General features: G+C 45.8%; 1 protein-coding gene across 8 annotated transcripts in view; it reads right to left on the bottom strand.

Moving 5' to 3' along the window:
- The window catches only part of LOC311600411 (BEN domain-containing protein 5), a 1,156,253-nt gene that overhangs the window by 204,077 nt on the left and 929,663 nt on the right, over positions 1 to 22,513 (bottom strand). For 5 of the 8 annotated variants that reach the window (XM_084787050.1, XM_084787051.1, XM_084787053.1 and 2 more), the window contains 2 exons: positions 11,213 to 11,346; positions 8,796 to 9,180 (listed from right to left, as the gene is read on the bottom strand). The exons of 2 other annotated variants lie outside the window; for them this stretch is intronic. In XM_084787050.1, coding sequence (XP_084643176.1) covers positions 8,796 to 9,180; positions 11,213 to 11,346 — 519 coding nt within the window. Of the gene's footprint in view, positions 1 to 8,795; positions 9,181 to 11,212; positions 11,347 to 17,546; positions 17,629 to 22,513 lie in introns of those variants that run through there. One more of the 8 variants, XM_084787056.1, reaches the window with a different exon arrangement.

The raw sequence follows: 22,513 nt of genomic DNA, 5'->3' as shown, positions 1-22,513 counted from the left end.
TGACATGTTGGAAAAGGACAGAGGACTGATACCTACTGACTGTCATCTGTGTTATGTATCTTACAACAAAAAGTCTCCTTCAAAATCTTTCCCTTCACTGCCACTGTTACTAACTGCATAACATCTCTGAGTAAGCCCTAAGTGCTGAGACAGAGGCAGGGCAGCCACAGCGTTGTCCACTCTTGCATCCTTGTTGGCCAGCACCTATAAGTATTTGTTAAGAAAGTGCTCAATGAAAGAGGTTAAATCTGATGCAAGTCCTGAGGGCTGACCTTGTTACCTGCTGGGAGGTTCAGTGAGGCGCAGTGACATGTGGAAACCTCACACGTACTGCCTGCTCAGGGTCCTCGGGTTCTCCAGAACCTTGCTCCTTCAACCTTGTACCTCCTCATCTACTTCCACTTTCCAGAAGTTTCACACGCTTCTCGTCTCCTCTAATGCTCACACTGCAGGCCCTTCACCTCCTCTGCCCTTCCACTACTCTCTTAGACCATCTCTGAGGAACTCTGCCGTCACGAGAGACTGTGTGGGAGAGAGAGGGTCGCCAGAACTCATTTCAACCTCTGGGAACTTCACTCAGTGGTCAGGTAAGTATGCTTTTTCATCTGTTGCTCTTTTACCCACTCATGCCCAACTGTGCGGTCCACGTTGCATCAACATGGCAAGAGACAGCCGAGGTAACGCGGGTTTGTCCTGCCAGAGCAGCACTGAAGACGTCGGACAAGCACTTAGTGCCTATGAAATGGCCTTTGGCTCTGGAACTGGATGAGTTGGAGGGGGTGAGAGTTTGAGATGGGCACCAGTGGCGTGGAGAGTAGGGGGGCTTGTGGTGCCCACAGGAGATGCCAAGTGCAACAGTGAGATGAGGACAGAAGGTCCAGGGAGGCCAAATTTATTATGTAACTGCACTTCCTCAACTAATTTTCCTTTCCAGAGATGTCACAGGCTTTTCTTTCAGTTCTCTGGCCAGGCCAGCCTCTTTTACAACTCTTAAAACCTTGTTCAGACTTTCCTATTGCATGGGATACTGTTCATTTCCTCTTCAGCCAGAGAATTAAAAATAAATTCCTTAATCGGAGGCCTTCTAAATTACCTACAGCACCCACACGTTAGTAGTGTAAAAAGGCCCAAGAGCAAAGCAAACACTGCATTCTAATTATTTGCTGTTTTTAAGAAAGTGTTTAAGACAAAGAGTCTTACCCATTTAGTTTCTCATGCCCAAAAAGTGCCTGGAAGAGAGACATATCCAACAAATGTTTCCTGCATGAAGCCTTTTCCCTATAGTCCCAGCTATGGATGACAGGAGGGATGTGACAGGAAGGCCCAGCGTCCTGCGTCTAGAGGCATGCTAAAGGCCAGTGGGTCTCACCCTTCTCAATGCTACAGCCCTTTAACACCGTTCCTCATGTTGTGATGGCCCCCAACCACGTAAGCATTTTGTTGCTCTTTCATAAGTGTAATTCTGCTACTGATATGAATCTTACTGTAAATATCTGATATGCAGGGTACATGAAGGAGGTTGCGGCACACAGCAGGTTGAGTACCGATGCTATAGGTGGCCAAGTGATCTCTTGCAAGAGAGCTGCAGAAGGCTTCACATCCTGTAGGCAGACTGGACTGGGTGAGCTCTGGGTCTCTGTGAGAATGTTCTCTAAACTCAGAGAGGTCTTTATGACAGCAACAGAGTGTGGGCAGCCTTTGGGCCCCAGTGAATGCTGGTGGTCAAAATTATTCCTTCCATCCATGCTAGCTGAATAGCAGCCTGCCACGGCTTCACGACAGTGATATATTTAGATTCCACATGGCACAGCCATGTTCTTTCCTCTGAGTTTCAGTTTTCTACTCTATTAAGAGGAGAATGAAAGGATGAATTATCTTTTTCCTAAAAATAATAATTTCCATGGAAACTATGGGAATTTCTGGTTAGAATCTTGAGGCGATATAACCTGGTAAAACAGAAACTGTGAAAAGATGAAGCAGGAAGGAAACCTTTACAAGTGTGTGAGTCTTAAAGGCTCCAAAACCCACAGGCAGGCAGAGGAGGGGACACTGCCGGAGGGGCACAGGGCTGAGCAACTAATCAGACAGCCTGACATGTGGAAAAGCAAGATAGGCCTCGTTATGAAAGCTGGTTCTTCCTGGGCCAGCAGCTTCAGGCAAGCTACCTAATCTCTCGGAGTCCATCTATGGCTGAGGTGGTTTTATGTATAAAGTTCCTAGTGTCTGCCCCAAGGCACATCTGGAGGGGCACCTTTGCCATTTCTGTGTCCTGACTGTCACAGCCAGCAGCAAACACACCTGTCATAGGGTGACACTGAAGGCAAAGCCCAGAGATGTCTAGATTGTCTAGCTGCCTAACAGCTATCAAAGGAACAGGAAGAACATTTCCTCAGCCCCATCCCCTTGATCCATGAGAAAATGGGTTCTGGGGAAAAAGATAAGGAGCATCCATAATTATTCATCTACCTTAAAATCACATTTAAAAATAACCTGGCATCAACTATGATTTTGATAAGTCAACAAAGCAAAAAAAAAAAAAAAAAATTAAAACAGGCCTTCAAAATAAAAGATGGCTACTATCATTCAGATAAATGAGCCCAGTCACACTACTAGATCTCTTTCTGACATCCAATTGGGCGGCACCAGGTACAAAGTCTGGTACCACTCCAACCTTGGGAACAACTGTGAGCCCCCAGTGCTTTCCTTTTACAATATTACTACTACCAGCTTGTTCCGCCTTCTTTCAAAATCCAATTACTTTTTAGTGATCCAGAGGATTGAGGATTTAAAGATAAAGCAAAGGGCCCAAGGAGGAAAATCCTAAGCAACGAGGAGGCATAATTATATCTGATGATGTCTGTGATCTCTGAGACAGATGATGGAATAAACTGATGAGGGCTAGTCAACAGAGAACCAAAGGTAAGACAGAATTCTACTCAGGAAAACTGAGAGGACAGAATTATAAAACTATAGACCGCGAATGGCCTGACAATGTGATCTAAAGCTTAGACGAGGAAGTAGGAGGCACTAGGGGAAACCAAACATTAAGACGCTCCCTATAATATCTGTGTTCTGTTGTGCAAAGAACAGCCGGGAGGAGCTAAGCACTGTATACACGCTGTCTTGGGTCATCCTTGAATGATCCTATATGTCACTGTGGGAATTACAGAACAATCTCGCATGTGTCTGGTAGACATCCTTACTGTAGCCATCTATTTATCATTTTAACCATAATGGTTGGGGTGATCGTTGATTGTTTTGTAGACGAGGAAGTAACTTGTTCAAAGCAACTGGAGATTATGAGAGAAGCAGGACCCAAAGCCCTGGAATTTCTGACCTCAGGGCCCAAGCAGACTTTAAATCACTACGTGGGTTCTCTGCCTGAATGTGGCAGGCTCAAAGATTCCCATTTCCCAGAGAAGAAATGTGCCTCAAGTCACACAGGTGAGGAATTATGACAAGTGAGATTCAATCCCAAGTAACATCTCTTGCCCATGGCCAGGCTGCCTCCAGTACAGGGGAAGTCAGCAGGAAGCATCCGGCTGACATTAGCTGTCTTTTCCAAGGCACCATCAGAGACCTCAGTGTATAGAAGCCAGCTCACACCACAAAGGATTTTAAAGATCAAAGCTGGTATTTTAACAGACCTTGGATGGAACACAAGGCATAAACGGAGAGGGTTACAGCGGTGCAGTGTTAGCAATCTGGCTCTAAAGAGCCAAGACAGATACGCAGGCCAGCTGCCCCGGCTCTCTTCTTCAAACATTTCAGCCTGCTTATGATCTAGCCAACAGGAACATTATCTCTTCTTTTCACATGCTCTTCTTTCAAATGGAGATAATAATCCTTACCTGGCCTTACAATAAGGCTATTGGAATAGTCCAGTGACATAAAAATGTCAAGGTGCTTTGAAACCTGTAAAGTGCCAAGCACATGTAAATTACTGTTATTATTCTTATTATCTCTCCCTCGTCTGGTCAGAATCCATCACCTGTGCCTACGTTCCTTGACAAAATATATACACAAAATCTGAAATCATTATCTGCCTCCCTCTTGCAATTACAGTGCCAACTTGATTCTACCTGGTGCCAGGTTGTATCCATGGCTGTGGCCCCAGACACAATTGTGAGAATTCTCAAGGTGAGGACATGTCCACTCTTCGTCACATTCCTTGGAGTGCTTTACAGAAGTACCCAAGTATATGTTATGTGGCTCACACCAAAACGAAAGATGCTAAACTTTGTTGTTGTTGTTTTCCCTGCCTATTAAGAACAGGGACTTGGGCTGGTAAGATGGCTCAGCTGGTAAACACACACACACACACACACACACACACACACACACACACACATACACACACACACACACACACACACACACACACACACACACACACACACACAAATTGAAATGTAATTAAAAAGTCTAAGCACAGGGACTAGCTGAGGAGAAACGGTGAAATAGCCCTTTGCTCCACTCCCAACACAGGTGCTCCTTGCCCACTGCACCCCAACGGCTCGAATTCACCCTGTCTCCTTTGCCTTTTCTCAGTTTGAAAACACTAACCCACTGGCTTCCAGATGTTCTTTATGAAGATCTCAATCATCTCTAGGTTTCTATCATCTATCTATCCCTGTCCTGGCACAAAGAACAATCTCAACGAACATTTGCTGAAGAAAAGAGAATAAATGGATGGGTAATCCTATAGAGCAGCGTGTGTGCTGTAAGCAGAAACGCCTTTATACTTTTAGAACTCTCAGCATTGATTCTTCGGGGGAGGGGGCGGGGAGGAAAGGGACGAAAAGGGAGACTGCCATTTACTGAACACTGACTGTGTTGGACATACAGCCAGACTCTAGCAGAGCCTCCTCATTTAGCCTTGGCATAGTTATGCCTTGTCAGAAAGGTCTGTTGGCCAGGCTAAGATCACAGACAACGAACGGATAGTCCTTTATGAAGGATGGTGGGGTCATGCTCACGTTAGTGACAAAGAAGCCCGACTATTAAAGAAAGTCAGGGGTGTAAAGGTCCCGAGAGAAGCACACTGGACCAGTGTGGTCTTGCTTCTTCACTAGCAAGAGGAGGACAAGCTGCTACCTCCTGTCAGTTCTTACGGAGCCCCAGGATTCCACACTGCAGAGAATCCTTCCCATCAGACGCACCTCCCGTTTCCAGATACTGAACGGAAGAACGAGTGAGTGAATACGCAATGCAGAAGTGAAGAAGCACCCAGCCAAGCCTCAGAGGCCACTCCTGCCATTCTGCTGCCTCCCGTGCTCTTCAGCCTGTGCCCCACCTCCATGAGCTACCCCAGTAAAACTCCTGGCTGCCAAGGGATCTGATTCCCATGCCTAGAGTTGTTATGAGTCTCAAGAGGCCAGGCTACTGCTTTCCAGTCTCCCTCACGTACTTACATCCTACCTCAAGGAGTCAGCAGTGTTCCCCCATGCAGGTACAAATCTTAAAACTGAGACCTGCTGACCTATTGGCCAGCTTGGCTCTGAATTACCTGTCAAGGTATAAATGCTTCAGCACCCAATGTGGACAAGGGCCCTTAGGGGAGGAGGGCGGTGGGCCTTCAGGAGCATGGAAGAAGCCAGACCCCACACTAACCCAGGCCTTGGAGGGCACATGGAACTGGGGCCTGACAAGCATCTCTCCCTTTCTGGTTATTCTTCTCTGACCTGGTGTTTACAGAATAACTATTCTCCCAGAGCTGGGGGAGGGGGAAGAGTGCTCAAAATGTGGCTCCCCCTCCCCCTCCACAGCTCGTTACTCTTCATTTTAATTACACGTTTACATATTTACCTTCAACCCTACCCTCTGCCTCACATCCCAGTGTTTTTGTTTTCTTTGTATTTCCCCAAGTTGGTAGGCTTGCAAGGTATTCTGTGATATTACTGAGTAATAAGCAGGCATCTATAGTTCATTTTATCATCTACTGTCAAACATAATGAGAAACAGAGAAGTTGGGTAACCTGCCCAAAGTCCCAGAGCCAAATACTGACTGGGGGAGCCAGCTTTAAACTCCAAAAGAGACCCTGTCTTAGTTTCTTTTCTAAATGGTGTAGAAAAGGAGTGACTAACAGTACATGAGCATCAACAGTGTGCCACACACTATACAGCATGAACCAGAGCTGTAAGAGAGCTGACATAAGTCCCATTTAAAAGAGTGGAATATTGAGGCTCGGAGAGCCGCTGGTTGACCAGGCTGCACCTCATTCTTCCTACTTAATTACTCCTGCCTGCACAAAAACTCACTTTCAAGCCTACTAATGTTTTCCTACAGGTGGCTTTCCTTTATAAATCTTCCAAAAATTGGTGTCTTGTTTCTGCTGTCCCATAGCCCTCTGTGCTTCTGAGATCCTCAAGGGCAGAAGTCAAAGTATACATGCATACATGTATGTGTGTACTCATGTGGATGTGTGCATTTGTGTTGTATATGTATGTGTTGTGTGTATGTCTGTGTGTGTGCTTATGTGTCTGTGTGTGCACGTATATATGTTTGTATATGTGTGTGCTCCAAATGTATGAGACTGCTACTCACCACTAGGCACAATGCTTGATAATGGAGGCGACCAGTAAGAATTGGTGGGGGGGAACCAGGAAAGGAGGAAAGAAGAAAGGGAGAAAAAGACAAACAAATAAACAAAAAATTCAAAGACAGAGTTAGAAGGTAGGGAAGTTGGAATCTGAATCCAGGCCTGTATAAAATACACAACCTTACAGAGGCAGAGACCCTTTGATTATTAATGACTGTGAGAATCTATTTTAGCATCAATTATCACATGTTAATGAATGGAGCATAAATATTCCTAGATGGAGGAAAGTATGTGTGATTTCCAGGAAGTCTGTTGCCCTGAGAATACAGAGCTATGTATGTGGCGATGGTGAAAGCTCTGCCTATACTTGTGGATGTAGCCCATCTCACTGTGGTAGCAATGGTGACACATTGGAAAGAGATGGCCCTGGCTATCATGATGACGTTTAAGTCCTGTAGGATGAGGAAGCCTGGCAAGGTCAAGAGACCAACTATAGTCAGGGTTAGATTTGACTGCCAAGTGTTTTAAGATGAAAAGAGGCAACTGTCTACCCATGACGCAGCTTCTTACTGACCAAGGTCGGGGTGGTTTCTGGAATTTCAACTCAGTTCAGGACCGAGCAAAACAGGTAATTTCCCCCAGGAGCTGAGACAAAGGTGTGGAGAGATTCTGCTGCTAGCGTGCTTCTCCACTGTTCTTAAGAAGTTCACAAAAGGCCTGGCACAATCAAAGCAGAAGCCCTCAGCACTGAAAACTGAGTTCTGTCCCCAGTGTCCACCTACACGGCAGCACCACCACTGCCTTCTTAAATGTTCACATGCATATGGCTTCTCACTGAGACTGTATCGTAGCAAATGCCTTGTGGATCACACCTAACTTTCAGTGTCACAGTGAACCTCTCCAACTAAGATTTGGGAACAAGCCAAAGTGAAAGCAGAGCAGGGGAGTGGGACAGTTCGGGCTATTAGCTATGGTGTGAGCTGGAGGTTTGTCTCTGGTAATCCCTACCCTGCCTGCTCCTCTATGGCAAGGCCAGAAAAGGGGTCCTGGCTGACCGACTGACACGTTACCATGAAGACACACTTGAGAAGCAAAAGGCGCCAGCAAACGGAAAGGGGGCACTGGGAAAGCACGCAAATCGCAGAATAAACTCTGCATATCAAAGAGTTTCTAAAAAATGGAGACCTTCCTTTTTCAGTGACATATTTGGTATAAATTGTGGGGACAGAACCCATGTTTCTAACCTATTTTACTCTCCCTTTTGAGCAAAGTGCCCTGATGCAGAGGTCATGTGACCACGTGGCAGAATAACCTGATCGGTGCTCACTGGCCTCACCTTCCACACGGCTAGAGTCTTAGAGTCTGTAAGGATTTCCTGTCCTTTCCAGTCTCTTATAATCCGTTCATCACAGCCTCGACCACTTCAGATGAGAAAACTTAAAGGCCAGAGTATGAGCAAACTTCCTAGAAGCAAACCAAAGGACATTTGTATATCTTAATTCTAATCCTGGCATAACTCCGATGCACAAAAGCTTTCCTGTTTGATCTGCTGAACTCTGGGCTCTGCACACACTGCACAAGCTCCACGGCTGAGCCACACCCCCAGTCTTCAAAAGCATTTTAATGCTTCTTATTCCTAGCCAAACAAGCCTGGACTACCCAAGATGGTAGTTTTCAGCATCCTTAACATCTGCTCTCCACATCTGTAGCAGCCTTCTTGAAGCACCCTAGGTGTTTCCTATATTCATGAGTGCTGCCCTTGACCTCCTCAGGAAACCACCTTTCAACCACCCAGGCACTTCCTAAAGTCTCTTCCAAGTACCCCTGCTTTCCAGTCATGTTAGCAGGATCCCTCCTTTGTCACTTTCTGGCTCACAGTAACAGTACGTGTTTCAGGTCACATCCAGTTTTCTTCACTGTCCTGACGTCCCTTTGGAGGGCTACTCTAAATACCCACGCTACCTCTTGCTGAACGGGCAGTAGCAAGCATTCTGTCCACTCTTGTTCTTTGAGTGAGCCACGCTCCCCAACATCCTTACCACAGTGAGGCCAATGCTGCATCCATGGCCTCCTACCATGTTCACAGAGAGGAGAGTGACTCCTTCTTGTGGTAACTGCTGAGCCAAGTCTCTGTCCTTCCCTAACCTCAAGGGCACTTGGCCTGCAGCTCCCCTTTATCCTGCTGGAAGGGGAGCTGCAGGGAGGTGCCCTCCCCACTGTGAGGAGTGGCAAGTGGCCTGCCTGGGCACTCACCGCTGCCAAGCCGCAGGAGTAGCACATCCTGGAGTCTCCTGTTGAGGTCCCGGAGTTCCTTCATTTCAGACACCAGTGCTCCGTACTCCTTCAGCTTCTTGGCCTGCTGTACGAGCTGCCTCCGAGTCCGCTCCAGCTCCTGCTGGAGGTGGCGCATCTCCTCTTGCTGCTGCTGGTAGTTTCGCAGCAGCTCCTCATACAGAGCCCGGGGCACGACGGCATCCTCCAGACTGTCCATGTCCTCTGTGCCCGGTGAGGCCTCCACAAAGACCTCTTCCGGACAAGTGCCGTGGCCCAGGCTCAGGCCGTTCTGTTTCTCTAGCCGGGCCACCACTGCCTCGATGCTCTTGTGAGCCGCTTCGCTAGGCTTCCGCCCCTCCGGTCTCTGTGTAGGACAACGAGAATCAGTTCAGGCAAGGGCAGCTGGGACTTTCTTGGACTGCGGCTCAATATTTCCCCAGACAATCCTAGAATCACAGAACCACAGAACATCAGTGCTTGGAGAAACCTGTTATAGACATAGTCAAAGCCCTTCACTTTGCAAATGGGCAAACAGAGGACCAGGGTGCTCTTGCCAAAAGTCACACAAACAGGTGGTGGCAGAGACAGGACATTGGTTGTCACGCTAACATTTTTCCATCCAGCGCTTGGCCTTTTGGATGCACACATCAGGACCACTCTTCTAAAATTTCCAGCCCTTCCTAGCCCCCACGGTGTCTGGGCAGTCACTTGTTTATGGGATGCCCAGTGTGGCTTTTCAGAAAATCCAGATACAATCTGGCCTGTCCAAGCCACTCCTGAGGAATCCCCCCTTGAAAAATACATATGCATGGAATTCTATCTTGTAACCTTCTTAAGACTGTTTCAGTTTGGATGGCTGTCAAAACCCAAACCCACTGTAATCTCGGGCAGTACATATGTCTTGTTTTCTCTGGTTCTCGACTGCCTACTCACTCAGGACTGGCAGTTGGCAGGAGCCTGACAAATGTTTATTCAACTAAAAACTTCAAAGGATGCAGGATGCTAGCATTGGGATGCTTTCGGTTTTCTTCATGTTGCAGGTAAGCAAAGGGAGGCCTAGAGAGGGCAGAGCCACCTCTAGGGTAGCCTGGGGAGTTACATGTCACAGAGGGAGAAGCAGAATGTCAGCCAGCTGCAAGCAGAGCTCCCGTTCTCATATCTGCCAGCCTCTCCCTCAGCAGGACAGCAGAGCAGGGAAGGTTCATTCAGAAGACAATCACCCACAACTATCCGGGGCTCGGCGGTCTGAGGCAATTCCACTCAAGTGCACAGAGCTCCCACTGCGGGCAGCAGAGCCTCATAAGGGGCTGAGTCTTCACCTAGGTTTGAAGACTTATGAGCTATCCCCCTCCCCACGAGGTGCCGTAAGGGGTACAGACAACTGGAGTACACGAGATTTTGCACACCTTAACCATGTTAGGCCAGGCCTGCCTCAACTGTCCAGTTTCAGGAAATTAAAGGTAATAAAATTGAGGTAAACTCATGACAAAAGATTGAGTGACATCGCAATGTCCTGGTAATTTTATCTGCTGAGATAAAAAAAAAAATTGATGAATGTATCTGCTAAAATTGCAATGATCATCTTAACCAACTGTTCACACGACTATTACTGTAAGAACCCTGGGTACAGGGACCATATGAGGCTATGCTTCATGACCCCGGGGGCCAGCACTGGGCCAAAGGATGGATGCCATACAGTGGACTGACTGCATCCTTTGGACTACATCCTGGGGATGTTCCTGACCTTGTGTCCCAGATGAGATCACAAAGCAGAAGTTACCTTTCTTCTCCTCCCTCATCCTCTCTCTGGAACACTCACAGACACAGGGTAAGGGTGTAGAGCATTAGACTGCTGAACAAGATTTCCAGCAGGGGTTGTGTTTTTTGTTTTCAAACAGGGGGAGACCAGCTGGAGCACATAGCAAGGAAATGTGACCTCATGAAAAATTTTTCATTCAACCCAGGATCCCACAAATGCACACTGGCATCTTTGCCAGTGAGTCCACTCTCAGCAATTTGGGATAACATGAGAGTGACTAACTCCAAACTGCTGTCCAAGACCAGCAGTGGCTCAGTGTCCATGTGATTCAGCCATGACCTCTCCAGAGCTGTGTGTCAGGGAAAAGCACATTGCTTTAAGCCCCCAGCAGCCAGGACACCATACACACTGCCACAAGACTGTGACTGCTGCTGCAGTCTAAATGAGGACTCTCTGAAAAGTAAGCTCTAGGGAAAATGTTCAGCATGCTCCACCCCCAACATAAACCAAACAAAGCCTGTGGCCTATGACACCAGGAGACGTTTATAAGGGGAAGGAGGCCAAATTGGAATTCCTTAGCTCCGAGAAATATGAAATCACTCCCATGAACATCCAAGAAAAGCAAAGGTTTTGTTACCTTGATGTGTCTAAGCTGTAAATCTTCTTCCCCATACTCTTTAACCTCCCCATCGTCTTCTACGTGACTGAGAGAAAGTTTGGGGATTTTTATTTTCTTCTGCATCACACTGTTCTCAAGGTCAGATTTGTCTTCTAAAACGCATATCAAGAGGACAAGGTTGATTATGCGGAAGTTCAAAACTTTAAATTCTAGAAAATAAATGAGGCCAAACCAGCTAAAAAGGAAAAGCAAATAAATCCAAGGCCTGTTCTACCCTGCACAGAGAGCTCCTAAGCTCAGCATACACCATCAGCGATGTATGGTGGTGAACATAGCAGTAAAACAGCACCGGGTCAGTGACACAGAAGTTTCTGTATATCCATCTAGAAGGTTGCCTTTTACGGAATTCTAGAACCTTGGCACTGACACAATCCCTGGGCTGTGATCTGGTGTGGGTGTTTTAGTGAGAATGGCTGCCACAGGCTCATAGGTGGATACTTGGTCTCCAGTCGGTAGAACTGTTTGGGAAGGATTAGGAGGTGTGGCTTGCTGGAGGAGGTGTACAGCTGTGGGTGGGATGGCGGTTTCAAAAACTCATGACATTCCCAGTTAGCGTCTCTCTGCCTGCAGAAAGGATGTGAGCGCTCAGCCTCTAAGTTGCCTTCGTCATGGTATTTTGTCACAGCAATAAAAAAGTAACTAAGATGCTGGGTCTAAGCTAAACTGACATGTGTGAATCTCTCAATACTCGAGCCATAAACCAAGCATCTCCTCAAGAAAGCTTGGTTTCTGTAGCTTGGTAATAAAAAGGCAGGAGAAGAATGTCAGCTCTTCTTGAAGTAAAGCTTAAGCTGTCAGGACATAGAACTTCCCAGCCCCACACAGACAGTCTGCGGTAAGGAAGGCATGTTAACTCCACAGTAGTACAAACGGACCCCAGTGATACGCTGTCCCAACTCTCACTTCACAAATGAGAGAATTCAAATCCAGGGCACGGCAGAGGCTTGGCCACAGTGTGAGTCTGAGAAAGAGCCAGGAGTGGGAAACGCCTCTGGTGTCTTGCCTTGTGTTTCTGTGTGCTTATAACATGTCCTGAAGATTGCCACACAAATCCAAACATGTTATTTATCCTCGTTTTCTCATTGTTTAACCTAATGTCACAGAATCTCAGAGTTTTATTCCTGTGCATGATTCAAAATGGACTTTTTTTTCTCATCGTAGAAGCCAGAAGTCAAACAGGAGGGCTCTTGATGTAGAAATTGGATCCTACTCCAAGCATGGCCCTTAGTAGTAAAACAGTTTGTTTTCTGTAATGGAATTGGGACTCTGGGAATTCCTGCTGCTTATGCTACCCAAGGGTTCCCAGTTGGTACCTTAAAGGCTTTCTCTAGTATGCTGCCCATGTGGCATGTGGTCAGGAGATGGTGATATGCAGTCACCAGGATAGAGAGAGAAGAGAGAGAGAGAGAGAGAGAGAGAGAGAGAGAGAGAGAGAGAGAGAGAGAGAGAATGAGAATGTACATATGTGCAAATATTAAAGGAGCCCTCATGTCTCTCCTAGGCCAGGCCTCTCTCCTCACAACTTGTTAGTAAAACTGAGAAGGATGCTTCTAAACCAGTAACTATTCCAGTATATACTCAAATGCAGGCCCAGATGGTCAAAGATGGGACTCAGATATCAAAGAGTTCTGAGTGAGAGAGCTCCAGTTCCTCCATGACAGGGGGGAAGAGGTAAGAAAAGCCCCAGGCTAGCTGAGCTCAGGCCTTGGTGACACAGCGTGGGGGAAAGAACAAGGGTCCAGAGTACTCCTCAAACTGTGCCTGGAACACTCAGCACTCTGTGAGCGGGATATTATGCTTCCTATTACTGGTGTGCCTGAATCATTTTATTTCCATAAGCGGAAGGTGGATAAATGTTAAATTTTTTAAAAAAGAGAAAGAAATGACAGGCAGAGTATGAAGTACAAAGGAAAAGCCCAGGAAAAAGACATGGTCTTAGTTACCAACACCCTGCTGGAGAAAAGGCCCTTCCTGCTGGGGCAGGACTCATCCATGGTTCTGTTCTCACAGGAATGACCTGTTCTTGTTCTCTTTGTATCTATAAAACCCATCCTGCGAGTTAGGCATGGACAGCAGAGGGGACCTGAGTATTTCGAAAGAACAATACCTTCCTTCCTACAAACCAACACTGACTCTTTCTAAGTGAAAAAGCCTGCTGAAATGTAACACCTCAAGAGAGTGCTTCAAATGAAATTATCTTGGCATGGGGTGTTTGTGCACACAGACACAAAGGGGAGTGGGGGGGGGGAGAAAGGGCAGGAAAAAGACAGAGAGAGGGGTAGTGAAGAGATGGGAGGCAGGCAGAGAAGCAGAAAGACCAAGACAGTCGGACAGACATACACACGAAGGGAATGAACAAGACAGAAGTGACAGAGGGTCCGTGATCAGATGGCACGGTATTAAAGGACTTCTTCCTGATCCAGTCTTCAGTGTGACAAATTTAAGGATAAGGTGTAAGGTGCCACCAAACAGAAACAAACAGCTATGCTTTGTCTTCTTGAGCTGAAACAGCAGGTGAGACTGACACTGGTGTTGAGTTGGTGCAAAGGAGGTAACCATTCGGGCTTACAAATCTGGGTGCTGTATGAGAAATGGTCCTTAGATCACTCCATTCAACCCTTTCAAAATGTAGTGAGGGAAATTAAGTTACTTCAGGAAAGGCTATGCATCCGTGAGGCAAGCAAGCAGACTTAAGGGCAAAGGAGGGGCAAAAAAGATGGGGTCTATACCTTGGAGAGCTCAGTATTATATAAGGTCACAAAAATTAGTGTTATAGCATGAACAAATGAGAGAACCCCCATTGTTTAATTCAGGCCCAGAATTTTTCTTCCCATACATCAGCTAACATCTTCTGAGAATTGTACTCTGAAAAATTGAGTCTGGGTCCTTGAGACAAATACATGAATGCTCAGATGGGGACACAAGGTAAACGCCCACAAGAAGATAATTCAAGATCTCTAGCCCAACTTGAATATAGGATTTTATAAGCAAGAGAGATCTTTCTGCCTGTAACAAGTATGGATTATGTGGCTTTTCTTATCTGGGCTCATTTCTTCATCTGTAAATTGAAGTAAATAATTCCTACTCACAGTGCCATGACGTGAAGACAGTCAATTCTGTACGCTAAGTGTGAATACTTTGGTGCATAGAAAGTGTGACCACTTGAGGAGAGAGGAACATGAATCTCAGTTACAGCCCTACCACTCGGACGGCGCCGATCTTGTCTGATCCAGAAAGCTAAGCGAGGTCAGGCCTGGTTGGTACTTGGATGGAAGAATAGAAGAGTATAACAGAAAAGATGGAGTAAGATGTTTTTGCAGGGATTCCTGAAAGGTGATTCAGTTGCAGGCAAGGAAAAGATGGGGAGGGAAAATAAAGCAGTTCAATCCAGAGAATAAGTGGCCTTGGACGGCAAGTTAAGAAGAGTTAGGTTAAGTTTGCAGTTGTGGAACGTATTAGGAGTCATATGACCTGGGTTACAAACCCAGTTCTACAGTGTGGGACGTCAGGTGAGCCCCCATCTCATTACTAGTCACTTTGTTGTGGTGGTGGTAGTGGCAATGAGGCTGTAACCTTTACCACCGGTGCAGACCAGCTCAGCTTGATAAGCACACCTTGAGAACAAGAGAATCATGGGCTAGCTGTGGCCTGAAGCTGGCTTGCGTAGTGTGCTCTTCGCTTCATGGTAAATGATGATTGGTGGCCCTCGCCCTAGACACGCCCAGCTCCATGCTCTTCCATGCCTTCCATCTTCCTTGAATATTTCACAAACTTTTTTCAAACTTTTTTCAGCCTGCACTCATCTCTTCCTTCTTCCTCTGAGGTCTCATTCAACATTGCCCATGCTGTATTTATTGCACTCTATTATCTTACTATGCTTTAATTGCCTACTTAGAGGCTGTCCTGCCACCTAGGTAACCTCATATCATGGAACCAGACGTACAATAGAGACTCATCAAGCAAGAATCCTTAAAAAATAATTAACGATAACAACAACAACAACAATAACAATAAGTAACCATGTTATGCTAAGTAAGCACATGAGTGCTCAGTATCATCAGTCATGGGCAACTGTGATTTAACATTTTGATATTGTATTTTACACTGAGGATATCTAGAAGCAGAGAAAAAGGAAGCATCAATAAGTGTCAGGGGTGATACAGAGAAACTGGTGGGAATGTAAAAGGAGACAGCTCAAACAGTTAAACACAGAATTACCATATGGCCCAGCCACTTCATTTCTAGATGTATACTCAAGAAAATGAAAGTATGTCTACCTAGAAACTTGTACATCAGTGTTCATAGAAATAATACTCATAATAGCCAAAAAAGCTAAAACAACACAAATGTCAATCACCTTGTGGATGGATGGCATATAGTATATCCATCAACAGAATTTTCTTGAACCATAGAAAGAAATGGCACACTAGTTGATGGTACCATATGGATGAATCTTAAACACTGCACTAAGCTAAAGAACTCAGACGCAAAAGCTATGTATTTTTATAATTCGGTTACTATTGTGAGTCATTCAGAATAGGAAAATCCAGAAACAATAAATAAATTGGTGGTTGCCAAAGGCAGGGAGAACTGGTTAATAGGACTGATAATTATTTGAGGGGTAGGGAGATTATAAAAATGGTCTGGGACTATATAGATGATGGTGACAGAATATATCAAGAAACAATGAATTTCACACACCTTAAAAATAGACTCTGTGGTCAAAAGCAATGATTGGTCTTCTATAGGACCTGGGCTGGGTTTCCAGCACCCACTTGATTGCTCACAACTCTATGTAACTCCAGTTTAAAGGGAGCTGAGGCCCTCTTCTGGCCTCTGCAGGCTCCTGCATGCACATTGTGCATATACACGTAGGCAAAACTTTCATACACATAAAAGAAAAATAAATAGATCTTCTCAACAATAATTAAGATGATGAATTTTGTGTTGATTAAAAAACTAAAACACCTCAATTTAAAAAATATGATACTGGGCATGGTGGTACACACCTGTAATCCCAGCACTTTGGGAGGGTGAGGCAGGAAGATCTTGAGTTCAGTGCCAGGCTGGGCTACGAGAGAAAGTTTCAGACTTGCTTGGATTCTACAATGACACTCGAAAACACAGAAGCAATGTGGGATGTCTACTACACGTAATACAGACAACACTTCACAACAGCTCTGCAAATAAGCATCACTCATTACTTACTCTGCTTTTCAAAAAGGAAAAAGAAACCCGAATCTTGGACATATAACAGCCCCCTCCAACCTCACCTAGCAGATCTGGTGCAGAGCCAGGATTTGATACAGATCTTCTATCCTACAAGCTAAGTTGCATCACCACCAGTACAAGCATAGAACACACAGCAGCCATGGTGACTCACCGGCGAATGGCTGAATGAACATAGGAATGATGGTACAGATAAGGATATCCCTACGCCCTGGCCTGAAGCTGAGAGCAGGAAACCTCATTACTCCTGCTTTCCTGGCAGTCTGTCTTTAGGAGTCTGCAGAAAGCAGCAACCATTGCCAGGGACAAGATAAAGAGGTGATAGCCAGGTCATGGGCCTTGACTATGTTCTTTCAAAAGTGGGCTGGGCAGTTCGCAAAGCTCTGAAGTGACAGGAGTTCACCAAGGGGACAGAAGCACCTAGTAATTTAATCACATACACTCACTTCGAGCTGGATCCTAGTTGTCTTAAATACTGGCCTAGGGGATTCTGACCTTCCTCTGAGAGCCAATCCGCACCTGGCTCTGTCCTGTTTCTCTTTAGTTTCCTCTGTCATCCGTGCTCCCTGGACGAGGGTTGTGTAGACCTTAAGCCTATGTTCATCCTTTTCTCTAGGTAGTGAACATATACTGAGCCCACTTCAACTGCACTGCTCTTTGGGTTAGAGGCACTTAGAAGGCCAGCGTGTGCCAAGAATCACAAGCAGAATGCAAAGCCTGACTTCCCAGGACATGCTGGGTCACAGACGGTCTCCAAGCCTTCTTCACCCTACTTCTGGGTTCAAGTAGATGTACGCCATCCATATCTAACCCAGATATGACTCAACACAGCATCAGCACAGAAAGTAGAAGGCATGGTTGGAAGAGCGAAGTTGGCTAGCTAATAAAAAACAGGCCAAGCCTTGACAAAGTCACACGGTCCTGGGCCACATTTCTGACTGCCATAAACTATGTGAGGGAACTTGGGCATGCTCCTTAACTTGCTCAAGCGTCAAAAAATAAATAAATAAATAAATAAATACAAAAAGAAATGCTTTCTAAGGTGATGCTATGTGTAATGTACCTGGCAAGTTGAATGTCCTTGTCGTAGATGTTCAATAAATAGTGGCTGATGGGCTACCCTTGTGTCTGGCTTCTGGTCTCATGGCAAAGACAGCCACTGCAAGTGTCTGACACAGACTGAGACATGATGAAAGAGACGGTTTAGGAAGATTTATGTGGCAGTGTCAAGTAAAATGGATGGGGTATGAGGAGGAGGCCCAACACAGGGCGACAAGAAGCCATAACTCTTGGCTGGTCACATTAATGAAGGTGAATGGTGGTGTGGATCATCTCAGACAGCAAATGTTTCATGTGGTGTTTTAATGTGACTTTGGAATATGATGCTAGCTTTGATTTCCAGGAAACCACAGAAGAAACTATCAGTCGAGCGGGAAGGACGGAGACCTGCCCAGTCACCGCGCCTCTCCAATTGTTCCGGCCTTAGAAGCAAGCTAGTGCATACAAAAGTCTCTATCCTTGAAAGAGGTACCTTTCGCCATCTTGATTTTGTGATTCTGGTCTCTGGGGTAAGGAATATGAGCACCAGCCTGAGCAGTTCCTACTCTCTCCTGTCTTCTATGATGTCAGCAACTGAGGTTACACTTTCAACAAGTCCCAAACAAATACCTACTGTGTGCCAATTTCAGTGCCAGATCATTCACATCACTACATCTACCCCACAGTAAGTGAGGTGGCTTTCCTAAGACATAAATGACAGCGAGGATTTCAATCCAGTCTGTTTGACTCTTGGGCCCTGCTCTTGTCACCTAATTGTACCTACTGAAACAGGAGAAAAATTAGCTTTCTCCACTGAACTGAAAGAGACATATACACTAGTGAGTATATTGATACAACTTCTAAAGCACTTGCCTTTCTCCTCAGGCTTGGGCTACACTTTAGAAGACTTCTCTGGTGAGTTCTGAGCCTGAGGTACATGCTATATAAATCCCTGTACTTAAAAAGGCATCCTAACTCTCTCTCTCACTCTCTCTCTCTCTCTCTCTCTCTCTCTCTCTCTCTCCCTCTCTCTCTCTCGCAGAAATCTCTCTGTAGTTTAAAAATATGTTCTTTAAATTTATAGCAAAATTTGTTATTTGTGATTAACATGGGGGAGAAATGGAGGCACAGTATAAAGCAAATAGAGTTTCTGAAGTAACAGACAGGTGAACAGGAAACTGGGGCAAATCTGTCTTCAGATGTGAAGACTGATAAAGACATGGGTGCGGGTGGGGGTGGGGGGCAAAGCTTTCCTGCCTCCCACTTTACACAGCATCATGCTGGCTAAGTAAAGTAATCCAAAGCAAGTAAGTTGAATTTGGTGTGGGTTTGCCAATTAGAATGAAATGCTAAATTCTAGACGGCTAAAAATGAAATGTTTAACAGAGGTTTTTGTCTTGTTTTATAAATATCTATATGCAAGTTTCAAGTTTTTCATCTGCACAAAAGAAAACCCTGGGCAGTCTTGTGGTTGCATTAAAAACATACGCCACGAAAGGACAAGCATGCTGGATTCTCTGGCCTATTGTGTTTATTTTTATAAAACCCAAAGCAGATAGAATTCTCAAGTTTCAAGGATTTTACCCAGCCAAGACAACAAAAAGAAGGGTACCCTGCTGTGGAATAGCAAAGGCAAGCAGGGGTTGCTGGACCAACGCCAGGTGCTCACAGGCTCACTGGGTCACCTTAACTTCCTTCCAGTGGAACACGGAGACTGAGCTAGAAACCCTCAACAGGTCATTCAGTGTCTTAAGTCCCTTTCATATCTGGGCAGGGCAGGACTGCAACAGATCACCTCTGAGATTCCTCCAAGTGGGGCTGTTAAATAAAGAAACACCCTAAAGAGGCCTGGTACCTATGGGGGGGGAACAGAAACTGCCAGGCAGGTGTTGGTGGGTCTCCTTGATGGCCCTGGAACAGAGGTGGGGCATAGACACAAACAGAAATGCTACTCTGCCAGGCCATTTGTCTATCTGCCCTCATATGTTTTACCAGGAGTGTTGCTAGGGTAATGAATGGCCACAGAAGAGAGTCACAGGTCAATAAGACACAGGAGAGCAGTAAGCCCTCAGGGCTTAGGTCAAGTCCCAGGAGGACTTAAAACACAGTTAAGTCTTAAACTTAACATGCATTTGTTCCTCTCAACACATCACAGACTCTGTTAGCCCATCATCGACTCTAACTGCTGTCAATATTATGAAGTCTGTACTGTATTCCAGACACTCGCCCATGTTTCCTTAATAATGACAACAGTGAACAAGTGAGTGATCACTAGTTTCTATTTCAGAGGAGCAGCTGATTCTCAGAGCAGTCAAGAATTTCTCCGCAGTCACCCAGCTTAAAAGCACCAGTCACAACTTAAACCCACATTATCTTCAAAGCCCATCCTGTTTGAACTCTCACACTTCCTCCTCAGTACTTAAGGAGACAACCTCCAGGTTCCCTAACCTTCCTCTACACTAACACAAGCTTCCTTTCTAAACTATCCCTGCCTTGTCTGCCACCTCCCACGGCAGGACACTTGGCCACACACGGGAGGCCCCCCCTTACCATGACGTCTCTGTTCTCCATTTCTAGTTTATTGTTCACAATGTGCTCTTGGATTCTACCCCCTGACCTCTATTCCACTTCTGGGATCCCCCCCCCCCAAACAAGGCAAATCCTCCTTCTATGGTGTAAAACTTGGAAAAAAAACTACAAAAATACCACTCCATGCAAATCTACCCTTGTGCATGTATATTTAGCTTTCCTGTCATCTGTCTCAGCAGCGAGCTCTGGGTAGAGGACAGTGCTGCTGCTGCTGCGTAGTTAAATGAAACAAAAGCCAGCCAAGACCTGCAGTACTAAGACCTCTCTCCTCATTTGGTTTCTTAGGACTGACCCCGCCCCTCCATCCCCAATTCCTTGATTCTGAGTCTAGCTCTGCCTGTTCCTTCCTAGTCACCTTTTATGGTTCTCTTCAACAGAGCTCTTAAAAGCTGGTGTTCTGGAAAGTTCAGTCCTTACATGTTTCTCTTTATTCGCCTTCACCCAGTGTGACATCAGCCCACTCATGGTTAATAACTTCCAAATCGGTTCCTTTAACCTGGCATATTCTTCTGAACTTTGACCTGCTTGCTCTCCTGGCATGCCATGTTCAATAGTGTCCAAAGAGCCAAAACTCATCACCTCCCCTTCAAAACAGCTCACTCTTTAAGAGTAGTCTTTGAGGAAGGAAGGTCTAGATCACCCTCACATAGCATCACAACAGTCAACTATGAAGTCTCAGGGAGTTTCCTTCCTTCCTTCCTTCCTTCCTTCCTTCCTTCCTTCCTTCCTTCCTTCCCCACCAACACATACACCCCAAACAAAAGCTTCAACTTGCCCAGGACTTCTTTTAGCCTACAAAGCAGGACCCTGAAGCAATTTTCACCACATATCATTTAGTTCCAAGAAATATGTGATTCTTGAACACTAAAGCTCACACCAGATTCACCCTTCGATGATTAACATTCCAGTAGAATCTACAACAGATGACAGCAGGCAAAACCCAATCTTTGCTCCAGAGTGTGTCAGCAGAATATGTCAAAACCTAAGTTAAAAGTTTTCACTTGCTTATTAAAAAAAAAAAAAAAAAAAAGCAATCCTTTGGTTGGCATTTGCTCACTGATGACATGCAACAATCTCTGCATGTGAAATTGGCTAGTCTCCTGCCTCTCTGCTAACTTTGTAGAAGTTCCAAAGCATTTCTGGAGCAAGTGATCTATTTGGACTGACAGTGCCAAGCTGGGACCTGAGCCCTGAATGAGCTAAAATTACCAAAGCGAGAAGAAACGTGGCTTTGGGAGTTATTTCCCCCAAGTGTGGGGTTTCTTTTAGTCAAGGGAGTGATAAAGAATGTTGACTTTTTCCAGATGAATAAAGTTGAATGAAACCTCAATTCCCATTGCAGGTTTCTGTTCTAAAAACAAAACAAAAACCAAGCTGTGGCTTAGAGGTTCATGCCTCCTCTAACTCCTCTCTTCCAATAAAAAAAGCATTTGTATGTGAGTGCAACACAGCCTGGCCCAAGTGGATGCACAGCACTGGACTGCAGGCCCCTGGCCTGGAGAAGTTCACTGTCTGGCAGGAACACTGACTAACCAAAACAGTCTTAAAATGCTATAAGTCAAAAGCAGGGAGCAAGCACAGTGCAAAGAGAGTTGTGAGGAGGGAGAGTCTTGGAGGCAGAGGCAGGAATGGGCAATGCCCTTAAGGCTGAGTACTCCCAATGCACTTTGCCCACTCCATCTCAGCTGGACTAGCAATAGATCCCAAGACTATTCCCCACCCCCCGCCCCCAATGGAAAGTAAACTCCACTTTGACAGACAGCTCAAGTCAGACAAAGATTAATCCACAGTGGCTGGCTGAGGAGTGTATGTTCACAGAATGACAAGAGATAGTCCAAGTCCAGGGAAGGGAGCAAGCAGGCTAGAAGGTTGGGGGGGGGGGAGTGAGTTTGGAGAAGTTAGGTGGGGTTAGAGCCTATCACAGCAATATAAATACCACACCAAGAAGCTGAAGCCTTATTAAGCAGGCCATAGGGAGCTACAGAAGACCCTACAGAGAGCAGTCAGTTGATAAGACAGTGGCTCAGATCATTCTGGATGCACTCTAGACATGGACTAGACACTAGGAGATTAATTAGTAGGCTGCTCCATGGGTTTAGATGAGTAAGAGCCTAAGCAAGGCAGCCAGTGCTCATAGATCTCTTAAGGAAAGAAGTTCAAACTAGTCCCTTCTCTGTGCTCCCAGGGGGCTCACTTCTACCTCTGCTTAGCACTTCCTACACACTCCCTGAGGACAGTGTTGATTTCTTCTTCATCACCCTGTCCACTCCACAGAAACCCCATGTGGCTGGGCCTAAGAGAACTGTCTTCCCTGGGTCATGCCAGCACTGTGATCATGGCGCCGTGGACTCTGTGCACCGGTGGCGTCTGGCCTGTAGAAAAGAGAAGGACACACTTGACCAC

The sequence above is a fragment of the Acomys minous genome (assembly GCF_964271855.1).
Source record: "Acomys minous genome assembly, chromosome: 6".
Lineage (NCBI taxonomy): Eukaryota > Metazoa > Chordata > Mammalia > Rodentia > Muridae > Acomys > Acomys minous.
The sequence above is the reverse complement of the archived record's forward strand: the minus strand, read 5'-3'. Positions and strand labels throughout refer to the sequence as shown.